The following is a 24,416-nucleotide window of genomic DNA, read 5'->3' as shown; positions in this document are numbered from 1 at the left end:
CGATATGACTGGCCAATGAGCTCCAATTTCTGAAAGAGCGCGATGCGTAAAAGCTTATATAAGGATTTCATTGATAAATCGGATCTGATTTCATTCATTTCGTGGTACTACGGAGTACAAAGATCCTTCAACTAATTCGTTTGTTAAATCACTGTCACGGAATGAGCCGAAATGCATTTCGAAATAGATTTTCCTCTGGTTAATCGAGTTCCCAGCGTCCCTCTCGTTCGCCGGCCATTTTACGGGGCCGCGTTTGGATCGTGCCCGCGACTGACACCGTTCTCCACCGTTCTGTGTATCTAACAATATTGCCAATCGATTATCTGTGAGAATCGATGCGTGATTAATTACCGCGGAGGCATTGATATTTAATGAACCCAGCGTGCACGATATATTGAAACGTAACACTATTTCTTGACAGCGATATATTACTAATTGCTCGCGTGTAATGGATTCTCCCTGGCCGAGTGGGTGTTAGATGCAATTGTTCAGATAAAGTTCAATCTTCACATATCCGGAAGAACATTAGAGGATTGAGAGTTCTATTGATTGCCCGCGATGAATGTACACGGTGACTTTGAAGTAACGTATCGCGCGGAGAACACCGTTCGCACGCTTCGCACGAAATTTTCTCGAGAAACGCGCGTTCCGTTACAACCGCCATTTTATTTTTTGCGTAATCTTATCCTTCTAGGAACCGTGTATTTACTTGACTCAGTTTCGTGAACATTGTACTTACGTGCCAATGGAAATCGAGGAAATGTCCGCCGAGACAGAAACACTTGAGAAAATTAATCCCACGTCTCGATCTTCTTATCCGTTAATTGTGGCGTTGAGATAAGAATTCCAATTAACGAGCTATTCAACTTGAAAGAGGATAAATCTGTAATGAATCATAGATACTTAGTCGTAGATACAAAATTGTAAAAAATGAATAATGTGAAATAGTATTTATTATTAATCGAAAAGTTATTATCCTTTTTTTTTATTGAAAAGAGGCTTAGAACCTTTTATGGTCTATTGTCCAGTATACATGGTTACAATATCTTATTACTAGCTTACTATTTTTAGTGGTGTTTTGTTTCTCTTAGTTGTCAGCCGTTATTTGGGGAGTTTGGTTTTATTTTGTTTGTTACATCTTGATGTTGGTTTCTTTCCAGAATTTATCTATTATTCTTAAATGTTTGAGATTTGGTTTTTCAAGGATTGAGTCTATTTGTGACGGAAGTTATTATCCTTCCGAATATAAGTAACGCGTGCCATCTAGCGTCCCAGCCGTGCACCCGCTGGATCAACGATGGGATAAGGATACTAAACGAATCCTATCCTGTATCTGTAACACTTAATTAAATCATTCGTAACAATTACATCTATCAATTTATCCGAACAACCATAATATCTCAGAAAATTACATATTATTATATTTCATCGTTACTGTGTCAGTAATATTTTCCTTTCGCAATTGACACGTTAATAATTATTTCTACTTAACTCAACATTAACAACATCCTGTCGTTCCGAATTCAATGAAGCAAGACACTAACGAAGCGAAAAAAAATCGTGTCTCTCCTAAATGAGTCATCTCCCGTTCATTCGACACTGTTATCGCCGACACGCACTCGCGTCAACCATTTTGCGGTCTCGCACCTTTCGCAATTGACGCGTTAATAAATATTTCTACTCGATTCTACATAAATAATGTCCCATCGTTCTTAATTCAATTCGCCGCGACATCGACGGAACAAGAAGACCGTGTTCCCTCGGAATGAGTCGTCTTCCGTTAATTTGATATTATTATCGTTAACACGCACTCGCGCCAACCGTTTTACGGCCTCGCAAGCCGAACACCTTTCGCAATTGACACGTAAATTAACAGTACTACACGGATACGCGTCCCTCCGCTTTCCCACGTGTTTACCTAGAGTCGCGGCGTCGATTTATCGTTAATGCGTCTGTCAACGGACGCGGACCGAGTGGATCATTAATTTAAGAACCGCCGCGGCCGCGGACGATATCAGCGGCGAAACATGTAAAACGAATAGGCTTAAATCATTCCTTCCCACGATTATGCAAGTATATCTGGGCTATTGCCAACCGCACGCGAACTATCGTGCTCGGCATCATTATTTCCCCCCGGTCGAGCATTTTAAACAAGAATTCGAATGCGTTTAACGTCCGATTCCTTTCGAGAATCATCGACATTTTTACGCCTCGGACACGTTTCATCCTGAACAATGAGATGAATCATGCCACGGGAATCTGATAACTATTTAAAAAAGCAATCTGACGACTTCATCCTTTACAGACGAACATCGACATTTCGGCGAGATGAAATGAAGTTGCAAACGAATGATTTAATTACTCGAACAGCAAGAGAGCGTGTAGTTTCTGTTTCTTTCTATTGTTTAAGCAATTGATCTATAAGTTAGCTTTTCTGCTGAGAGTTTTGTATATTTCAAGAAATCTTCGTTCCCAATGGCTCACGAATGATACGTAAATATTATTAGCGGTTTAAGGAATATTTCCTTTTGTCGTAGACAAGTGGTTGGTGGGGCTATCACTTGCCAGACATCAATGAATCGTCTGGCCAGTAGGGTATATTTCCGGTGTTATCACTAGAAACCATGCGCCTCTCTCATGATATTATAATCGTACAAGGAGTATATAAAGACTTCCTTCATGATTCTTGTCAGTATTACTTAATATCAAACTAACAGAGTCGGTGTTAATCACAACCATGTATTCTCTTCTCTCTTTATTAACCTTAGTCGTATTCGGTGAGTGTCGCAAGTCGATTTTTAATTATTTTAGTATAAAATGTACAAAAACTTGTATAAAATAAGTTAGTTAATTAAATATAGAAAAGATATATGAACTTTTCTTTTAACCATTGTTTTATATTTTTCTTTGTGACTATCTAACGCTAGATTTACAGACGATTAATCCACACTTCATTATATTGTTCCTAAGAAATTACGTATTTATTCATATAAATCGCGAAAATTGTAGCTTCGAAGCCAGAGTATTACAATGCTTATTCGTATAATTGCACGAGTTGAAATCAACTTAAACTTTCCTAAATAATGTTAAAAAAAAATTGGATATCTAAAGGTTCAATCGATTCTAATGATTAAAATTGAACTTTTTCAGTAACCGCGGACGGTCGCGAGCAGCTGGTCGGTGGCAGAGACAGTCAACCCGGTCAGTTTCCGTACACCGTGTATCTGAAATTAAAGGGCAAACCATTCTGCGGTGGTGCTATCATCGGCAATCACCATGTTATCACCGCTGCGCATTGTATATTGAATGCAAACAATAAAACGGAAGATGTGGAAGTGGTGACTGGAACCATCCATCTGAACCAGGGCGGCGAGACTCACCGTGTGGCTGGCCTTTACCCTCATCCCTACTACCCTGACTATCTCGACAAAGATGTCGGCGTGATCAAGGTATTTATCGTGCTTTCCAATATCAGATCAACCCTTTACTAAACGAATCTTTCGTTCGAATATCCGTTTTACACATCAAATTCCAAGAAAATCGAAGTTAATCTTCGGGACTAATGAAACTGAAAACGCAATCGCCGAATTTGATAGGACGTGCATCTACGAAAGCTCGAAACAGATTACGTTGATTCAGTCGTTAACAATTTCTTTTAATTTTGACAACTCGTCGAATGTTACAGCTTGCCGAGCCAATCAATTTCAACGCGAATCAACAGCCGATCGCGCTTCCCAGCGACAGAACGCCGGCGTTCGTTTACGGCACTGTGAGCGGATGGGGTGGCACGTCTTCCCCGCCAACCGCGATGTCGAGCTCCCAGCAACACCTGTCCGTCAAAGTAATCGACACAATGGTCTGCAAACAAACTTCTGGCTTCATCATTAGCGAGATCTGCACTTTAAACGGCCCCGACAGCGGTACATGCCTCGTAAGTGTGAACAAATCCTCGCAATCTCGGCTTCTAAAGCTTCGCTGATAGAATATGTTACTTATAACTATACTGCAGACTTTTATTATGAAATTTAGCTCATCCTTGTGTTTCTGTTGATTTTAGGGTGACAGTGGCGATCCATTTGTTTACAACAATGCAGTCGCTGGTGTCGCGTCAAGAGGAGTTCCCTGCGCCCGTGGACAACCGGATATTTTCACTAGTGTCTACGACAGTCTCGAGTTCATTCAAACAGCAATGGCATATTAACGACGACAGCATCATTCGCGTGATTCATTCACTATTTAAATATTTATTTCCAAATACTGTACTCATCGCATATACAACCGTCCAGTTTACAATACTTTCTACATAATAAAGTATAACTGATCACAACTTCGTATCATTTAAAATCATGTTATCTTTACTATCTTCCCAAATTCTTCGAATAATTGAGTCGCAGAAGTCAAGGCGGTTAAGTCTTAATATTTTCTAATTTTCGTCAGTTTCCATGGAAACAAAATTCTTTTCGATTGTTCAAGGATTTACCTTCGTTTTTCTCTAGATCAGGAAACCCCTCTTATCGCTTCCGAATACGTTGTATAATCATTTGATAAGCAACCATAAATTTTCATGATTTTTACTTTCTGGACTTAATTATATTGGCTTCTAAGGGACTAAATTATGTATTATAAATAATTGAGCATAAAAAGAGCACTCAAACGAATGAAGTAAATCTATAGTTCATTGAACGACGTTCCTAAAATCCTGTCGCAAATATCGATTATCCGTATCGCCGTGTATCTGTTAAGATTTCAGCGCGTTGTAGATAAAGGCCAGGTTGTCGTAAACGCGTACGAAAAGATCTGGCCGGCCTTTCTCGCAGAAACCGCGCGATGTTACGCCAATGACTTGGTCGTTGAGAACCAGTGGGCTCCCGCTGTCGCCCTGGTTGAACAAATAAAAGCAACATTAAATAAAATGGAGTCTAGATATCGGTGATCATCGGATTACGGTTGGTTCAGTATGAATCGCGATCTCTTAGACTAGAATGAGATCGTTACTGACTAGTGACAAACTTTCACAATTTTACATATGTGGCACAAAATTGTATGGATGACAGAGATTTCTAGTTAATCAAGGAATCAATTAGTTATCATTTTAACAACCGGTTTCTTGTTTGTTTCGCAATTATTGATATCTTAGAAGCATTGAACGTTCCAAATGATTTTGAAAGTAAATAGTTTCATTTGAATACCGCAATGAATATCTAAAGAAACTGAGCATAATCGATTGCTACAATTTTTATGAGTATTACATGCTAATCGTATTAACCCTTTGCACTCAAAGCAAAACTATGAAGTTGAATATTTGCCATTTTAAATTAAACTTTGTATTGCAATGTGAAATATTTAATTAAAATAGCTTTGTTGCTTAATTTATCTGTGAATTATCTGTGAATTAATTCATCTGTGAAAAACTTTGCAAAGGGTTAAATGCTCGGTAGTTCTAGCGTTAATCTCAAAGTGAATCGAAACAGAATTTCTTTCATACGCCGCTGGTCTGTAAATTTAATGATATAAAAAGATATATAAATAACAATCACGAAGAATTGGTGATTTCGTTTACTCACTGGACAAACGCCGTAATTCGACCTAGTCGACGTACAGATATGTTGTCCATGCTCGCGCTGATAGTACGCGTTGCATTTATCAGTGTCGATGATCCAAATGTACACGTACTGCTGTGCGTTCGTTAGTCGTGGTGGTTTGGAATTAGGAATTTCCCCCCATCCGACCAATAACGCGTAAGTGTTCGTCGGCGGCTTGACCTGGCTGAGTGCGATTCGGTGCTGATACTGATTCTCAACGATAGGATCTTGCAGCTGAGATAAGAGAGCATTTATATCAGTAACCTACTATTTTTAAACGTTTATCGTCTAAATTTAACACTACTATCGAAAGTGCCGAAGGACACCTGAAATTTCAATTTAAAATTACTCTCTCAGTTTAATCTCCTCAATCGAATTTTGCACATGTTCTATAATTAACTTCATACTCGTCATTGGAGAAGTGGAAAGAATTCAGAATATACGACTAAACTAAATAATTCTGAGTGAACATTTCAAAAGGTTTTACATTCGATAGAAACATTGTTCGATTATCTTCTCTGTGTATCTTCTAAATGCATTATATAATCATTTCAAGAGCCGAACATTCTGAGAAGTGGAAAACTCAATTCAGAGTATACGACTAATCTAGATAATTCTTCGTCATTATTTCAAACTCTGTCTACCTTCGATAGAAACAATGTTCGATTACCTTCTTTGCATCTTCTAAATACATCGTACAATCATTTCAAAAGCCATTCACTCTCAATTATTCCTTCTTACTCAATCGCATTGGCTTCCCAGCGACTCGATTACAGAAACGATTCAACGATCGAACATCGAAATACGTGAAGGACACACCTTGATCACGGCTATGTCCAGTTCGTCGACTTTAGGGTAAGCCGGTGGAACGACGAAACGAGAGGCGCGATGAAGTTCGCCACCCTGGTCCAGGAGAACAGCGGAAGTGACAACTTCCACGCTGCCGGGGTTGTTCACGTGTTCCGTCAGGCAGTGCGCGGCAGTGAGTACGTGAGTGCTGTCGAGGATAGCACCGCCGCAGACATGTTGGTTGTCCACCCTGACGGATACCACGTACGGGAACCAGCCGAGCTGAGAGTTCACGGGGTCCTTCGGCTTTGTGTCGCCCGCGTTCACTGAAAAATCACTCGTAAAACTGTTACAAACGTGACCTATTACGATTTGAACTGTATTCGAAGCTGACCTGTCCTTGGATATCGTATTACACGGTGTGAAATGTTTCTGGAAAGGACAGAACGGAAGATAAACTGAATACAGAGAATGGTTGATTAACCCTTTGCACTCGGGAGGTGATTTCCCCTTGTCAAAAAATGTTAAGGATTTCTAGTGAGAAACTCCCGAGTGCAAAGGGTCGAAGATCATGCTTCAAAATGGTTAATCAATCGTTGATTGATTCATTCGTTATCACAAGGCACATTTGTATTTGTATTTGTAAATAATCGTATATTTAACGGTTGGAAATATAAAATGAGAGATCTGTGTTTTTTATAATGAGACTACAGAAAAATTCTGTATTATTCGCGGATGGAATATATGTTTCGCCTTCGAGATGTTCCTAAAATGATTTTCATTTTTGGATAAGACATATTCGGTGCAAAGTACGTACCGCAGACGATATACAAGAGAAAAGTAATCAGCATAATGCCAGACTATAGCGTCAACGAGAAGCGCGATCGCAGTTAATGAAAATGACCAGTGAGAGCTTTATATAGTATTATAGTGAAGCTGAACCTTGAGATGCAAATGGTTACTGATAACGGTAGACGTGCTAGATTGTCGATTGAAATAGCATATTGTTCGATGGAACTTAAAATTTTATTGATTTTCAAGCGAAACGTATTCGTCGAGTCTAATTAAACGACGTGTCTACCTACAGTTGCGTTAGCTGTTACTAGGAAAATTCATGCTTGTTCATTGAAAACAGAAATAAACGTTTTTACCAATGTTCGTATAATAAGTCCGAAATACAGGGTCGAAGATTTCATCTACGGACGTGTACGAGCAATCTGCTTAATTAATTTTGAATGCTAAGTACTGATAATGCATCTGTAATTCTCTGTATCCGTTTCGTATCGATTGATTTCAATTGCATGCGTATCTCAGTTAAAATTCGTACGATTTTCCCCAATATTGGGATACGTGGTTGTTAATCAACTTTGTAGCGACAGCAATTTAACCCTTTGAACTCCATAGGCGCCTCTCAGTCGCCATTCGATTTGGCACAGAAAATTATGAGGTGTAATGTGTAATGTTAAATTTTGCGCGATGCATTAATATGTGAAACATTTAGATAAAACAGTCTTTTTATATATCTCAGCAGAAAGTGTGTTGGGTATTTTTGGCAGAAAATTCTTGGAGTGCGAAGGGTTAATTATTAACTAACGTTAATACGGAATCCATGGGAACATTGTAATTACAGTAGCGTAGATAACATGCTGTACATAATAAATGAATCTTTGTGCATAGTTTAATCTAAAAATTAACTATTGGAATAAGAGAAACTGAATTGCGATTGTGACAGAAATCTGACGAACGTGTTTATTTATATGAATGCAGAATATTGAGTGTTGTAATCAAAACATGATTTTCCTGATACAACTAAAGCAATCTAATCGTTAATCGATCCTCAGATACCGCGCAATCTCTGCTTTCTGTACCAATGCAGTATATAAACTGACAGCGATCGAGTTCGGTACGAGAAGCCTGACAATATCCGCCATGTTCTCTTACTGGGTGCATCTATTTTTATTCGGGCTCGTGGCGTTTGGTAAGTTTCACTATTCATCTGGAGATTGAAAATTAAAGACAATCATTTAAACCATTTGTCTTCAAGAACTCGTCATAATTGTTTGCTCTAATTGTATCGTACTTTGAAACGCGCAAAAATATTATTAAAGGAACTCTGTTTCTCAAAGAATAGACTCTGCAACGATAGAATATCATTTCTTCCATGGAAATATAGGAAAATCAGAAAATATCGAAAGATTTTGATATATATAGGAAAATCAGAAAATATCGAAGGATTTCGATGTGTCTTCGTTTCTTTTCCAGCCGATGCCAACGACCGGCAGCGCATAGTAGGCGGAAAGAATGCTTCGGTTGGCCAGTTCCCTTACATGGCGTCCCTGAGGGTGAAAAACAAGCATGTCTGCGGTGGCGCGATTGTTAGCCCCAATTACATCCTCACTGCAGCGCACTGCGTGGAAGCTGCCAACAATAGGGGGAAGCTCAGCGAGGTGACGATCGTCACCGGAACTATCTATCTCAACAGCGGCGGTGACGTCCACGCTGTCACGGCTATGTCCTATGACCCTGGCTACAAGAACGACCTTGACAAGGATGTCGGTATAATCAAGGTAAAGACGTCCGCACATTTCACGCTAGATTTACGGATGTTCACTCTACAATTTATTATTCTATCGATCCTAGAGAACTACTCGCGTGTACGTTATAGATCGCGACAGTTGTAGCTTCAAAATGCATTGCAATGTAAATTTTCGTAAACTTGAAAGCTCCTTTTATAACGTCTGAATATACTGTAGAATATTTCAGAAGATTAACACTAAAACTACCGAGCACTGCAATTGACTTTAAAATTTCGCTACAGAAACTCCGAGAGTGCGTCTCTTCAGACTTCAATTGATTCACAATTCAGTTTGCGTAGTGCTAAATGAATTTAATAATTTCTCAGAGAAACATCTGTTACCTTTCTAATAATTGCAAAAAGAAGACATCAGGCATGGGTCATTTGACTCCTCAATTGTTCTCTTTTGAATTTAAGTCAATAACACAACAGAATTCAACGGAATGATTTATAAGAGAATTCAGCTTAGCGATTAATACAATTCAACCTACAATAATTCATTTGCAAAATTCTACGAAGCTACTCAAACCCAAAGTGTCTAACCAACGCGTTCGTTGCAGCTCGCCCGTCCGATCACGTTCAACGAGAACCAAAAACCCATTGATATCGCCACTGAGAGACCACCGGAAGGGAAATACGTCACTGTAAGCGGATGGGGCCTTACGGCGTACCCCTCCCCTGCTCCCCCAGACAATATGCAGTACCAGTTCATTAAGGTGATCAAGTTCAGCAAATGCCGTTTCTACTTCCCAACTATCACTACTGCGGTCTGCACGTTCCTCAAAGTGGACGTTGGCGTATGCTTCGTAAGTATCAAAAACTTAAGCTTCATCGTCATGTACACATCCCAAGGAACTCAGCTTTGTAACATCGAGTCAAACTACTAAGAATTTCTTGACTTTTCAATTTAATGAACATGAACATTAACGTTTCTTCAATCGAAATGAAACGTTGCCTTCTTACTAGCATCTACTAGGTGAAGTAAACATAGATCTATGAATATAGCTGCCTTTCCAATGAATTTTCAAGTAGTTTTGGTAAACGTGGCTGCAAAAGAATCCATAATGGAGGTTCAACCTTCTGCACTCGAGTTTAGTTTTACCGCGTCAAATCAAAATGGCGACTGAGAGTCACCTCTCTAGTGCAAAGGGTTGATAACTCCAATTTTCACTCTCGATCAACGGTCCGACCTTATTTTCTTCAGGGAGACAGTGGCAGTCCATTGGTCTACAACAATCAGGTGGTCGCCGTGGCGTCTCGCGTGGTACCCTGCGCGAAAGGATATCCGGATCTTTTCAGCAGCACCGCCGACAGCATGGGCTACATTCGCAAAGCGATGTCCGAATGATCTCCTCGAACCAATCACGAAATCGACGACACTGCGAACACGACGAACCTTTGTATTGTACTGGAAATATGTGAAATATAACGTTGACCTTAAGATGTTTGCCTCCGCTTCGATTGTTCGATTTAATCGTGCTCCCTGTGCGTGTTAATGGCGGATAAGACGTAACGGGAGTTACGTGATCGATCGTATCTAAGCTGTTTGTTTTGGAAACTTCGCATACTGTCGAGATAAAGGAAATATTTCGCCGTTGGCAGTTAGCTCGTTGCTAAATCCGAAACACTCGTGGCTATAAATAAATTGCGAATCGAGATGTCAGATGGAAATCTCTTTTGTCGAATCGAGGATTTTAGATATTGCTAATCAGAGCTCGAAGTTTTGTAACGCGTAATCTGTGGAGCTTTAGAAATCGACGGTTCTTTCATTTTTAATTGAAATTATGACGATTCAATGATGTCGACGTTATTTCTAGTTAATAGACATAAATAGAAATCGACGGTTCTTTCATTTTTAATAAAAATTATGACGATTCAATGATGTTGATATTATTTCCAGTTAATAAACATAAATAGAAATCGAATATCTGCTGAAATCTGAAACATTCCCCAGAGTGGAACCTCTCGAAGCAATCGTTGCGTTATCGTTTAAAGAATCTCCGATGCAGAAACAAAATACCTCATTATCATTTCTGATTATTTTCGAATGTGAAAAATTGGTACAAATTCCAAACTCGTCAACACTTCTCTGCACTCGGAACAGTTGTCTTAAAATGAAGAAGTCAAGGTTCTTGATAAAGATTGTATAAATTAATGTTTAAGTTTATCTAAAAACTGGTGTCAACCATATTTAAATGACGAATTAGTCAAACTGATATACTTCCCAATGAGTTAGGAAAGATATCAAGGTCGCAGGAGGTATCTGGATCAAATGTACTCACCTTGAAATTATCGCATATTAATGAGTAGTGAAAAATAAATAATCAGTATGCATGTACTAATTGGTTCGCCTCATGGTTTCCTCGATTTCGCGCACCTGGTGATTTCGTCGTTTCGCCTAAAACATTTGTCTCGCTATCTGCCTCATGCATAATGTTATCAATCCCATCTGCCACTCAAGGTTCAGAATAAACATGCTAGTACTATATAAATGACCTATCTTTCCGTCCACATCGTCACAGTTGTGATAGGTTTTCCGTGATAGTCTCAACCATGGCTCGCAACTTCCTCACTCTTTTGTTACTCGGCAGCGTTGCCGTTGGTAAGTGCACTATACCTATCACTATTGACAGCTACTACATAAATATTTCAAGTCCTCTATACGAACAGCTACTAACGAGAAATTAAATATTCATTTTCCATCGATCGATTTAACCCTTTATGAACGAAGATTCTTTGAAGTATTCAAAACCTTCAGCAGATGAAATTCGATTATGCATCACTCGCGTAATTAATAGAAGAAAAAGGAATGCTGTTATGAAATAAATAACTGTCGAATTATTCTGTTGCCACAGCGACCGCGCAGAGCCCCGAAAAGTTATTGGGAGCGAGCGACGCGCAGCCGGGCCAATTTCCTTACATGGTGTCGCTTCGTTTAAACGGCAACCACATGTGCGGCGGTGCAATTATTAGCCAGTACCATGTTCTCACCGCCGCGCACTGCGTGAAAGCCCTCGTCGATTACACGAACTACGTCTCTGTCGTTACCGGCACTATCTACCTTCACGAGGGTGGCCAGAGCTATGGTGTGGCCGCCATGTTTACTCATCCAGGTTACAACCCTGGCAGTCAGCCGAACAATGACGTCGGTGTGATCAAGGTGGACACTTCTGTTCTCTAATGTTCATGGAATTCGATCGAATTATTCGATAATTTTACAGTCAAATTCTATAGTTTCCTAACTTTATTTAACTTTATTTTGTAAAAACAAGAACCGTATTTGATGAATTGCAAATAATCCCACTTCAAGACTTACTAAACGACAAAAGAAAAAATAAGCAGAATAAAAGGCAACACGTTGCTAAGTGAAAAGTGGGAGATCTCCCCATTCGGTTGGCATAGTGTTGAGAAACTCTTACCTTTACAGCTAGCCGAACCCATAAGTTACAACGAGTGGCAGCAAAGCATACCCCTTCCCACTGCCGACCCACCGGCCGGCAACTACGTCGTCGTGTCCGCTTGGGGTGAGACATCGCCACCCCCGTACGGACCTCTGCCCAACACGCTGCATTACGTGTACCTGATGGTCATCAGCTACGGGGAATGTTCTCGTTACCATGAACTCGATGTGTCGAGGAAAGTGGTCTGCACGTTTGACGGCGTCGGCATCGGCTTGTGTCCTGTAAGTACCGGAAATGACACGATTTTGCAGAAATTTCAGTTTTGAACAATTGAAACGTTGAGCTTATGGTGTTCCTAAGTCAATGTTTCGGAGAGATCAGTCCTTCAGCCTATTTTATTTTATATTTATATTTATATTTATATTTATATTTATTTTATTTCAATATTTCTCAAATTGATGCGTTATACAATACTAAATATCAAATTTTATAGTTTTGCAATGTGAAATTAGGTGGTGAGAGTCACCTCTCGAGTGCAAAGGGTTAATAACGAAGTAGTCAGATCGATCAGAGTTCAGAAAGAGATCACAGGACAAGGGGTTGAACGTTAAGAATAAATAATGATTCTCGTTTTGTTGCTGTTTAACAGGGTGACAGCGGCAGCCCGGTTGTTTACAACAATCAAATCGTCGGCGTGGTGTCCCGTGGAATTCCTTGCGCGCGCGGCGTGCCCGACGTGTCCACCAGTGTGTACGACACCCTCGATTTCATTCGCGCAGCGATGGAATTGTAATTAAAACTAAAATTAAAATTGATGAATCATAATGGAAGTTTCGTAATTCTTATAATTTAATTGTAATCTTCCGATCTTATATCAGGGAATCATTGGTAGGGGGTTTTACAAGATTTCAAGAGCGTCCAAGTGTTTCCATAAAAATTGGCTCGTTAACGAGCTGAACTCATCGTAGCTCTAATTTATACAGTTCAAACACCGATAGCATCGTCTAAACATTTTACCGATAAGTCAGCTGGTTAAATAACGGGGGCATCAAACGCAAACGAAACGCCTCGTTAAATTGCTCGCGAAAGTGGGTCGTCTACAATGGAAACAAAAAGATCGATCCGTTACGCACTTCAGTTAAACAATAACAATGCACGATAGACATCGTTCTCATGATAAATACATGCTTCGCTATCGGTTCGAACGATAATGGCGCAGAAAAACTTCAATTTGTCGCGAAGCATTACATTCTGAAAGGCTTTCAACGGATTGGTTTAATTAACTGCGTGATCTGGCCGAGGCAACGGCGATATAATCAGATTAATTACTGTCGTCGGCGAGCGGTGACGTAATCGATACTGTTCCAATGTCCTCGCCGTCTTTGGTATGGTAGAACGTGTGGGTCAGCCAGATGGGCCCACTCGTCTGCGGTGCCCATTACGGAACCTCTACCGCGTGCTCATTGACTCACGCGATATCTGAATTTACGATATCGTACGTACGAATGACCGAATAAAAATCTATCTGCATCGAGCGTCGATTATTTCAAGCCCGACGTCCAATCGAAACGACGATGCTCGAATTCTTTAGCTGAGATTAACGCTAGAACTACCGAGCATTTAATACGATTGATATGTAATCTCTATAAAAATTGTAACAGATTATTTTCAGTTTCTTTGGATATTCATAGTACTCGAGTGAAACTATTTCCAAGATCATTTCAAACATTCGATGCTTTTAAGGTATTAGTAACTGCGAAACGAACAAATCGAAACCAGTTGTTGAAACGATAACTAGTTGATTCTTTGATTAACTAGAAATCTCAGTTATCACAAGCATCCTATTAACACTAAAACTACCAGAGGGGTCAAATGACCCATGTGATGTCTTCTTGCAATTATTAGAAAAGTAAACGTTTCTCTGAGAAATTATTAAATTCACTTAGCACTACGCAAATTCAATTGTAAATCAATTGAAGTCCAAACAGAAACACTTTCAGAGTTTCTATAGACCATTGTTCTATAACACCATTCTTCTTTCCAATAGCAACTTGTTGCTAATTAGCTCTAGCCACCGTAGAAGCTCTATCAACCATAAAAACACCGTAAAAAGACCGTTAACGCGTTAAACGCTAGAATGTTTTATCGCATATCTCCATTTACGAGTCGCTTACGAATTCATTCAACATTCCTCGCGCATTCAACCATCTCTAACATCAACAATCTCACAGCTCTCAAATCTTCGAAATCGATCTTAGTATCTTTCGACCTAGAATCGGCCACTGCGTGATCTCGCAGATTGCGATTCTTTTCAACCAGATGAAGCGCTCGGTATCTAGCGCGGGGCTGAGCGTTCCACCCCATTTTGGCATTGATCTGACGGACCGCGGCCGTGGGGACGGTTCTCGTTCGCAGAGTGGCGCCATGATCTCGGCCACCCTCTCGCCCTCTCGCCCTTTTCGCGCTCCGACGACCCTTCGCACAGGCGCGCGCTCGCCCCGTGACGTAGTCAGGGAAAGTACTGTCAAGGGTGCCCTCGTGCGCCGAATGCGGGTTAGTGGGGCACAGACGTCCCGACGCCGAGCGTCGACGTCGCTCCTCCATTGTCGGAACCGATCTCCCGGACGCTTCATCCCCCGTCCGGAAGCCCCCGCGCGAACGAGTCTCGTCGGTTCCATACGGAAAGCAGTGATACGTCCGCGACAGTGTTACCACCGGACAAAACCACCCATGGGATACGCGCGGAGTCGGAGCCATGGCTATGATCAGATGCTGCTTCGAAGCGGAGGTGCCGGACGTCTTCGAATCCGTCATACTGAAGTGCACTGACCCTGGCTGTGAGTACCAATCGCGGTTCAATCGAACGGTCGGGGGTGGTTTCGCGTCGACACGTCGACTCGCGCGATTCTCTGGGGTTTTCTATGGTGTCACTGTTGCTCGATCGTGTTAGGGGTAGTGGGAATTCGTGACGATGGTAGAGGAAGCTGCTGATTTTACGAGTTTCTTATTGTAAGTTTTGTGAACGTTTCGAGAGCTGTCTTGCGACGTTTCTCAGTGTTTCTCGCGATTCGTTGAAACTGGACACATGTGACGCCTTTGGACGTGATTGTCAGATTTCATTGTAATTGCTGGATTGGCAGTGCATGAGATGTCTTCTGAGAATTAAAGTATAACGCGAAGTCGAGTGAAAAGTCTAAGTGACATGTACGTTCTATTCTGGTTCGTTCCTAAGGATGTATTCGAACATCTGTAGACTCTGTTCTGAATTATTTGTCATTAGTTCAAGAATATACACGATCAATGAAACCGGAGTGGATCGTTCCGTTCTAAATGCTTTCGGAATCTGTCTCAAGAATGCGAAAGTATGAATTGACATATCAACTTTAATTTCTGAACGTCACTTTGCGGATGCTGGCGCTGATGCTACAGTAGCAGTGCTTGCTTTAAGATTTTCAGAGAGTTGTATGTTTGATGTGAAATTGTAGCTGCAATCGGTTCGAATTATCAATTATACGCGAGCGAGAATAATGTCGAGATAGAATTTATGCCGTCGCCACGTGTGATTCTGCGAACAGGCCGTTATTATTGATTTCCGAAGCCCTGTGTCAACATCCGGCATGTCTTGCCTTCTTATACTCCTTCGGCTGACGGGTGTTCTCGCAGTTCCCTTGGAAATGTTCCATTGAACGTCGCGAACGTTACATTACACCGGGGAAAATACAATCCCACCCACTCGTGTTTCAGGACATTGTATAACACGCAACGGGAACAATTTCTGATACACTATACTCGGCATTCGTTGCATATTTCGACGAATAAAAGAGAAACGAACGGATGCTGGTATTTATACGATTTTTTCAATTATTCCTGTACGCCCACTATACTGTTACGTCAAATTTACTTTATTCTTCTCAGACTGTTTCCCTTTCAGTTCAGTGTCATGCAGCGTGATTGGATAATTTTAAAAATAACTTTATATTTAATTCGTTTTTATCGATCCTACGCTAGACATCTAAAAGTTACGAAAGATTCGGAATAATTTGCAATTAAAAGTGCATCTAATGGATATCAGATTAACTAATAAAGTTTAACGAAAAATGTTAACAATCATAAACACAAAAGTGAATGGTGGCGCCATCAGTGTGAACATACAAGAACACGCTAGAGATACAATTATCCACTGAGCAGGGTAATTTAGATTTTAATTAAAACTTCATTTAAAAAAGATGTGTATAGATATTAGTACACATCAGTAGAACTCGATGGAAGTCGATAAATATCAGTGAAAGTCAATGATAGCGTACATATGTCGCTGGACGTCAAGGTCACTGAAGGTCAATGGATATCTATGGGTATCAAGAAATATCAATGAGTATCAATAGCTTTCACTTTGATGCCAGATAGATTTCAATCGAAAAACTTAGAGGGGAAGACTCTCCCTTGTAGATGCTAAGGGACATTTTTTTTACCCCTGAAAGATTCAAGAAAGTGTCTTCATTATAGATACTAAAAGGTCAGATGAGATACTGATGCTGAATGATCTTTAATGTGAGGGAAAACATGCAGAAACTCGTAGATATCAGAGTATTGACCATAATCCCATATAAACTTGAACTTCACAGTAACTGGGAGGGAAATTTACCCTACAGATGTCAAAGGGTCAAGTAGGGCGCCGGCGCCAAGTGACCTCTGACATGGGAATACACGTGGAGATATTTATGGGTACTAAAATTTGACCCATGTTAGTTTAAGGTCTTCAATTTAAGTACATCTGAAGTTCTGAATAATTCATTAAATATATTAGCATGAAAATAATATATAAATATTGTAAAGTTATCATGAAGATATTTACGCAAGTGGAATAGCGGCATAATATAATAGTTTCATGACGCCATCTATAAAGAGTTGCTTGAAACTGTTTGACAAATAGTTTCCAGTTTTTTGTGGTAGATAGCGCTATGGGTTACTTCTAATGTTTCTATTATTTCGGGAAATATTTAATTATACAAAACCTGCTGTATATATTAACGTCGTAATAGTAATAGGACTTCGTAAATAATTTCTTGATGTTCCTTCAATTAATTAGGGATGTAGTATTAATAGTTTAAGGCACGTTCTCACTGGTTGAAAACTACACTCTATTGATATTATCAGTCGATCGAAGTCCTTTCGCGTGTGTGTAGCGATTCGATCCTCTTGAAATGTTTGGTAAATATTGTAATTTTGCATTAAAATTCATAATTCTTTCGTGACGTAATCTTCTTGGTTACGTTTCACTGTTGTTCGTTGACTGTTTCGTACAGTTCATTGAATTGTATCTTCTGTCAATTATATATTTTTTCAAATATTGTTAGGTTGTTGCTGGTGCTGTTCTGCTTTACGTCCACGATACAAAAGACTCGTTGACAATATTTTCCCAGTGAATCCACAGGTAGAGTTCACTATTATTTACCTACTCCTCGATAGTTGCACAATTTTCAATAATTAAAGATATAAATACATTGTTTTATTGTTATGTAATTCATCACCTATATACAGTAGACTAATGTCAACAGAATTGACAGTTCTATGCAAATTTGTAGCACATACTAGTAAATACAATTATTTCTCTACTTATGATAACATATCTATCTTTTTGATTCATTTGTTATTTGGAAAAGAAACACTTTTCTTTGTGATTTATGTGACTAATGTGCCTTTATAAGTATTGCTGTATCGTAAATTTGCAATGTAAAGTTGACCGTCAACTTCGAGTGTTACCTATATAGGTGTAATATATATTTATTTTTCTCAAATTTACTATTTATAAATATTAAATTATAATAATGTTCACTACAGTAGATAATATAATATTCTTCTATAACTAGGATGGACTAGTCAAGAACAACATGGAAAAATTGACCTTTTATTCATTAAGTAGTCCTGAAAAACTAGATAGGATTGGAGAGTACTTGTTTCAAAGGGCTTCCAGAGACATTTACAGGTATGACAATGATCCAAATGATAGATAATCATGCATTATTGAGCCAATAATTACAAAACATGCATACTCATGTGATTAATGTGAGTTGTTTGTTTCTGTTATGGGCAAGTCATAACAATAATTGTATATTACAATCTTGAAACTGTATATTTACCATCAAGATATATGTATCTTTCATATTTAAGCGATACAATTAATATATGTTTGTATCTACTAATAGGAGAAGAAATGGATTCGTTGTTATTGCTATGGAAGCAATGGATATTCTTTTACTAGCATGTCATGCCCAAACTTTAAACTTATTTGTTGAAAGCTTCTTAAAAATGGTACAGAAGCTGTTGGAATCTACTGATCCACAATTACAAATATTAGCTACACAATCTGTAAGTTCAAATAAGTACTGTTATAATAATAATTATTATTATTTTTGTTATTATTATTGTTGTTGTTATTTTTATAATTTTTATTATGATAAAGATTGATTTATGATCATTAAAATTAAATGCATTTTGATGTGTTGTAGTATTGTTATCTTTTGTTGATTTGTAAAGTAATTATATTTTCGACATCTTTGAATTCAGTTGAACAAAGTGCTGGCTTCTTCCAGTTTGTCAGATTTGCCAACATCGAACAAGATACGCCGTCTTATCACACACGTTACGATTTCTTTGTATCAAAGTTCTCTGCAATGTGCCACTCCAATAATGATGACCCTGCGATCAGGAAACAAATACAGTTAGCCGGAATTCAAGGCTTACAGGCATGATTTTCTATGCTATTTAGGTACATAGGTTGTATTTTAAAATTCATTGATTATTAAACATTTTTTATACAGGGCGTTGTTAGGAAAACACTTTCTGATGATTTGGTAGAAAATATTTGGGAACCTGTTCATATGGATAAAATAGTTCCTTCATTATTGTATAATATGCAAAATTCCAGGTAATATATTCAAAGAACATGAGTTGTATATAATGTCATTTTATTCTTATGCTATAATTCTATATCTATCTTTTCTAATAGATATTCTAATAAAGAAGATGCAACCCCCGATAATCCAACAGAAGAACGATCCGACCCACCACAATTTGCAGAAACATGTATGCGAGAACTCGTAGGGCGGGCATCATTCGGCCACATTAGATGTGTTATTAGGCCTGTATTAAGGTTTGTGGATGGTTATTTCAAAAATTTAAATTGTCATTTACTTTTCAACATGATAATAACTTACTTATGTATATATTCAAGGAATAAAACTTATTTACAGACATTTAGATAATCATCAATTATGGGTTCCTAATTATTTTGCAATTCATACATTCAGAATAATTATGTTTTCCATTCAGGTTAGTAAAAATATATTGAATAAAATACAATGTTCAGCAATGTATAAAAACATTAATATATTTGTTTTAGTCTCAATATTCTTACACAGTTGTAGAAGCCCTAATGATTCATCTTGATGATCATTCTAAATCATCTCCGAAAATTCGAACCAGTATTGCAGATACTTTATCCAAAATTATTTCAATTGCAGCTGGTGAAAGCGTTGGTAAATATCAATGCATAGAAGAAAAAGGAATATATTATTCAAAACGTATTCTAGCCTATTAGAGAAATGTTTCTTAACGCATAAATTCTTTTCAAGGTCCATCTGTTTTGGAAATAATAAATTCTTTGCTAACTCATCTTCGAATTAGTGTAACAAGAAATCAGTCATCCAGCTGTGATGAACAGTTGTATCAGGAAGCTCTCATTAACGGTTTGGGAGAATTCGCAAATCACCTTCCAGATTATCAAAAGATAGAAATTATGATGTTTATTATGAGTAAAGTTCCATACAGTCAACCAGATCGTGCAGTCTCAGTTGGGAAAGGAGACGTGTTACTGCAGAGTATTCTTTTAAAATCTCTTTTAAAAGTAATCCACACATAATGTAATACATCCAAGTAATAAGTGTTCATGTTTAAATACGTGTATTTTATTTGTTCCCAGGTTGGCACAAAATATCAAACAATACATTTAAATACAACATTCCCGCCTAGCTTCTTGGAACCATTATTAAGAATGTCACTCGCAGCAGATGCTGAAATGCGACTTTTGGTACAAAAGATCCTTCATACATTAATTGATAGACATTTAAATAGCCCGAAACTTGCAAAACCTACGTAAGTCACTCTTAACGTACCTTAAAAAATGCTTATTATTTACAATTCAATTTTATGTGAATATTTATGAACATTCAATTATCGTATACTTATTAAACAGGATAAATGTTGCACCCCTTGATCTTACCATTGAGAAAGCATCTAGACCAGACGTGATCTTCATTCGAAAACATGGTCCAGAAATTTATTTAGCATTATATGAATCATTAGAATTGGCAAGTAATATGGTCGAGAACGTGGAATCTATATATACAACATTGGCATTACTTGCTGTAGAATTAGCTTCAGAAGAAACGATATTAGAGCTGTTAAGACTGGTATTGAGTCTCCAAGATTTAGCTTTAACGAGTGGCCAAATCAGTATTTCGCTCAAATTCAATTTGCACAGCATTGTCATCAGCTTATTGGTACTCATATCCTATGTTTGTAATATTACATCACTCATGGATTATGCGAACAAAGTGAGTTACTATTTACTTAACACATATTATATATTTTGCTGATATATTATAACTTGATTTTATTTTAACACTTTAAGCTTGTAGAAGCACGGCGAAAGGAAGCTCCACATCTTTTGCCTGATTTACAATCTCAATACGATGCCGGTTTGTCATCTAGAGTAGCACCGGCTTTGTTAGTTGATCAAACTATTTTAAGCGAATGCTTAAAAGGAGCTGGTCTCGATAGCGGAAAACTGCAACAAGGATCTGGTTATAGCAGCACGTCTCTTCAACATCGGTAGTACAAATAATTTTAAATATCCCGGCTATTTTCTTATGGCGTTCAAATTTATTATTATAAATTCATATTAATTAATTACTTTCAGACATTCGTGGGTTGATAGTGCTGGACGGAACTCGTTGGCCGATATTAATTCCGGCGGTACAGAATTGGACAGCGGTGGTTCATCTCCAGGTGTCCAAAAGGTATGTTCTTTTTATTTATAGTTGTAACGTACTTTAAATTCTATATTGATTCCGTTAATGTTTGTATCTTATAGAAACTGCCAGGTGAAGAGTTAACTTTCGAAAGTATGAAGCGGATTCTGACAGAGAATAATAATAACCACATCATGGAGGAAGAAAAACGAATACAGTTGTCACACTTCTTCAGAAATGCACCATTTCAAGATTTGGTATCGAAAACACAGCCAAAGGTATGGAAGCATACATTTGATTAGCATAATAAGGAAATGCTTTATTTATAAAATATGTAAACTGCGTCTGACATGTCGAATAATTTCACAGCATGACGTTCTCCAAAGTAAATTGTCAGAAATATTCAACACATTATCTGTTGATCCGCGTAATACGTCTCAACCTGGCGGGCCACCGACGGATACCAAACCAAATCAAGCACCAGCTTATGAAATACATTTCCCAGAATTATTTGTTTATTAGATCAGCAATGCATTAAGTCATATATTATTCTAATTGTTACGCGTTAATAATAATTTTATTAAGTTATTTATATATTTACATTGAAGGAACATAAAAGGATTCTTATTTTTTACGGATAGAACATTTTAGTAACTTTAAATTATCCACACAATTAAAATATAAATGTATATATTTATTTTTAATTTATGAAAGAGTTAACAATTATTTTTATATTATAATTTGTAATAGTACTTCAAACGAATGGGAGAATGTAATTGCGACATGAAATAATTAATGATGCGTAACTCGCACCATATTTCTATTTACGTGACTTGCGTGAAATAATATTACTGATATATTTCTGCATTTCTGACATTACTGATAAGATGAATACCGACACACTGAAACATCGTTTCATCGGAAAGTTTGCTTATCGTTGCACACTGCTTGTGTAAGTTATATACAGCTTCATCAAAATTACAGGAAATGGGAGTGTGTATATAAAAACATACCATTATCACAAAAGTGTTACATACTCATATAAATTGTATTTTAAACGAATTAAGCTTGCGCAAAACCATTTGGATCTTTTTGAAGGATAAATGTTAACTATGGACTAATAAACATATTCACAAATCAAAACAAGACAATTTATTGAATTTTTGCGTGTAAAGGTCCATCTATTACAATATCAGTACAATTATTCTTCTTTGCATTATTGCAAGATTTTGTACAAAATATCCAGGTGATTGTTTACCAAGTACTAAGTTATTGGAATGAACACAGATGTCAGATTATATATATCAAATGTTTCAAGATTTATTTAATTCAATTACTCATAATAAGAATGCTATTATGTTAGCATCGAACAGAGTAATATAGTTGAGGATAATTTTATCCAGATATAAAAGAATACAAGAGGTATTCATACATTCCATATCAACTGGTTGTTGGGCATTTGTGTATAATTGTAATTTATAGCTTATATAATCGTGCAATAGTGGAACATAGAATTAATGTTTTAAACTTTTTCCATTCTTATGAGCAATCGAATTAAGGTTAGTATGTGAGACATACCACTCGTACAATGACTACTTAAGGTAATGCAATTTGAAGCGTTTAATTATCAGTGGTTCTGATGTGTGTAGTCAATTTGGTATACCCTGATAAACTCTTCAAGGTTCCACCTTCAGTAACTCCACATCGAAGATAAGAACAGCATTTGGTGGAATAGTGTGCCTTTGTCAAGGGTAATATAACAGAATATATTTCGTATTAAATAAATCAAAAAGTCTTCCATGATACTGAGACAAATACCAGAAAACATTAATACGAATATAAATTTACTAATAAATTACCAGTCAATTTGTTGCTATTTCTATCTAAAAAAAATTACCAGTACCAATAATACTATAAAGATTTACTTTATATTAAAGGATATACTCCAGGATGTCCTCGGCTACCATAGGCAAAGTCTGGTGAGCAAGTTAACCTAGCACGCTCTCCAACACACATTTGAGCAACTCCTTGGTCCCACCCTTTAATAACTTCTCCTTTACCTATTTTAAACTTGAACGGCACCCCACGGTCCCTGCTAGAGTCAAATTTTTTTCCATTGTCAAGGGTACCTATTGAACGTGCAACAAATATATGATTACACATTTTTGTAATGGGTTTGCAACAATGATACATAATTCTACTGTTAAATAACATATACATTTATATAACTTTTTATATTTTCACTTATAATCATGACTTGCCTGTTTACAAGCAATTGTACAACTATATTATACGAGAAGTTCAATATTTTATTTTCATTCTCAATATTCGTCAGAACATTAAAAAAAGATATTGATTAGTTTTACTGTTTATTTTTAACGTATAACGCAATATAAAGAAGTTGATAAACACGTTTACCTACCTGTGTAGTGAACAACTACAGTCTGTCCCTTTTTCGGATATGTCTGGCCTGTACATATGAAACATTGCTCTGAGAAATTTTACACTATAAATGAAAAGTATTAAATACTAAAATTTTATACAGTCGTCGAGCATATTAACAAACGCTCGAAATCACCTTATTTGGAAGAGACTGTAGACGAGACATGCTTTTCATAGAATTTCAGGTTGTAAATAAATCCGCGTCGATGTGACTGCGGCATATTTTAACCAAGCCGCGATTTAAAAAGATCTCATCGAAATAAAATAGGAGGTAAATGAATGAAAGTATAAGAAAAACAAAATGCTATGAAAATCGTACAAGAAAAGTGAAGAAACGTAGAATATCGAATACAGAATAATTACCGTCCCCAGGAGAAAGAACTTCTACATCCACGCCCATGATTACGTATTTTCTGCCACTGAAATTAGTTCCTCTGTGAAGAGGCGAGTAAATTTAGTTACGAAAAGCCGGGCGGTTTGTACCGGTAAGTAGAATTCACATAAACGTGGTCCTTGTGGCTGTAAAAAAACGATGCCAGTCCAATGCTGTTCGTTGAATATAACAATGTATCCACAGATACCCTCGGGAAAGAAATTT

The 24,416-nt window shown here is 37.7% G+C and overlaps 5 protein-coding genes across 6 annotated transcripts; 4 read left to right on the top strand and 1 right to left on the bottom strand.

Annotated features, from left to right (window-relative positions):
• The first annotated feature begins 2,709 nt into the window (after nucleotides 1–2,709).
• Nucleotides 2,710–4,295, top strand: LOC116433588 (chymotrypsin-1-like). Its single transcript, XM_031991829.2, has 4 exons — nucleotides 2,710–2,777; nucleotides 3,151–3,449; nucleotides 3,686–3,931; nucleotides 4,058–4,295. The coding sequence occupies exons 1-4, from the start codon at nucleotides 2,738–2,740 to the stop codon at nucleotides 4,199–4,201; spliced, it is 729 nt and encodes a 242-aa protein (XP_031847689.2). The 5' UTR covers nucleotides 2,710–2,737; the 3' UTR covers nucleotides 4,202–4,295.
• A 3,936-nt stretch (nucleotides 4,296–8,231) lies between these two features.
• Nucleotides 8,232–10,387, top strand: LOC116433679 (chymotrypsin-1-like). Its single transcript, XM_031992041.2, has 4 exons — nucleotides 8,232–8,349; nucleotides 8,634–8,938; nucleotides 9,507–9,752; nucleotides 10,151–10,387. The coding sequence occupies exons 1-4, from the start codon at nucleotides 8,301–8,303 to the stop codon at nucleotides 10,292–10,294; spliced, it is 744 nt and encodes a 247-aa protein (XP_031847901.1). The 5' UTR covers nucleotides 8,232–8,300; the 3' UTR covers nucleotides 10,295–10,387.
• Nucleotides 10,388–11,477: 1,090 nt separating this feature from the next.
• Nucleotides 11,478–13,140, top strand: LOC116434676 (chymotrypsin-2-like). The gene is made up of 4 exons (XM_031993269.2): nucleotides 11,478–11,548; nucleotides 11,802–12,106; nucleotides 12,374–12,628; nucleotides 12,997–13,140. Exons 1-4 carry the CDS (start codon nucleotides 11,500–11,502, stop codon nucleotides 13,138–13,140), a joined length of 753 nt encoding a protein of 250 aa, XP_031849129.1. The 5' UTR covers nucleotides 11,478–11,499.
• Nucleotides 13,141–14,886: 1,746 nt separating this feature from the next.
• On the top strand, nucleotides 14,887–23,108 carry stmA (Protein EFR3 homolog stmA). Of its 2 annotated transcripts, XM_076371792.1 has the most exons (17): nucleotides 15,968–16,187; nucleotides 16,279–16,536; nucleotides 17,702–17,778; nucleotides 18,215–18,330; nucleotides 18,551–18,713; nucleotides 18,938–19,090; nucleotides 19,166–19,272; nucleotides 19,354–19,497; nucleotides 19,598–19,676; nucleotides 19,747–19,882; nucleotides 19,979–20,250; nucleotides 20,326–20,498; nucleotides 20,599–20,959; nucleotides 21,037–21,236; nucleotides 21,325–21,424; nucleotides 21,499–21,654; nucleotides 21,746–23,108. In XM_076371792.1, the coding sequence occupies exons 4-17, from the start codon at nucleotides 18,236–18,238 to the stop codon at nucleotides 21,896–21,898; spliced, it is 2,292 nt and encodes a 763-aa protein (XP_076227907.1). In that variant the 5' UTR covers nucleotides 15,968–16,187; nucleotides 16,279–16,536; nucleotides 17,702–17,778; nucleotides 18,215–18,235; the 3' UTR covers nucleotides 21,899–23,108. The 2 variants fall into 2 exon arrangements, with proteins under 2 accessions (XP_031847153.1, XP_076227907.1); XM_031991293.2 differs by lacking the exons at nucleotides 15,968–16,187; nucleotides 16,279–16,536 and adding an exon at nucleotides 14,887–15,184.
• Fkbp12 (peptidyl-prolyl cis-trans isomerase Fkbp12) lies at nucleotides 22,514–24,415 on the bottom strand. The gene is made up of 4 exons (XM_031991347.2): nucleotides 24,182–24,415; nucleotides 23,799–23,846; nucleotides 23,319–23,505; nucleotides 22,514–23,110 (listed from the first exon to the last, which is right to left on the bottom strand). The coding sequence occupies exons 1-4, from the start codon at nucleotides 24,216–24,218 to the stop codon at nucleotides 23,053–23,055; spliced, it is 330 nt and encodes a 109-aa protein (XP_031847207.1). The 5' UTR covers nucleotides 24,219–24,415; the 3' UTR covers nucleotides 22,514–23,052.
• Nucleotide 24,416: the final 1 nt, after the last annotated feature.

Source organism: Nomia melanderi, chromosome 10 (genome assembly GCF_051020985.1).
Source record: "Nomia melanderi isolate GNS246 chromosome 10, iyNomMela1, whole genome shotgun sequence".
Classification (NCBI taxonomy): domain Eukaryota; kingdom Metazoa; phylum Arthropoda; class Insecta; order Hymenoptera; family Halictidae; genus Nomia; species Nomia melanderi.
The sequence above is the reverse complement of the archived record's forward strand: the minus strand, read 5'-3'. Positions and strand labels throughout refer to the sequence as shown.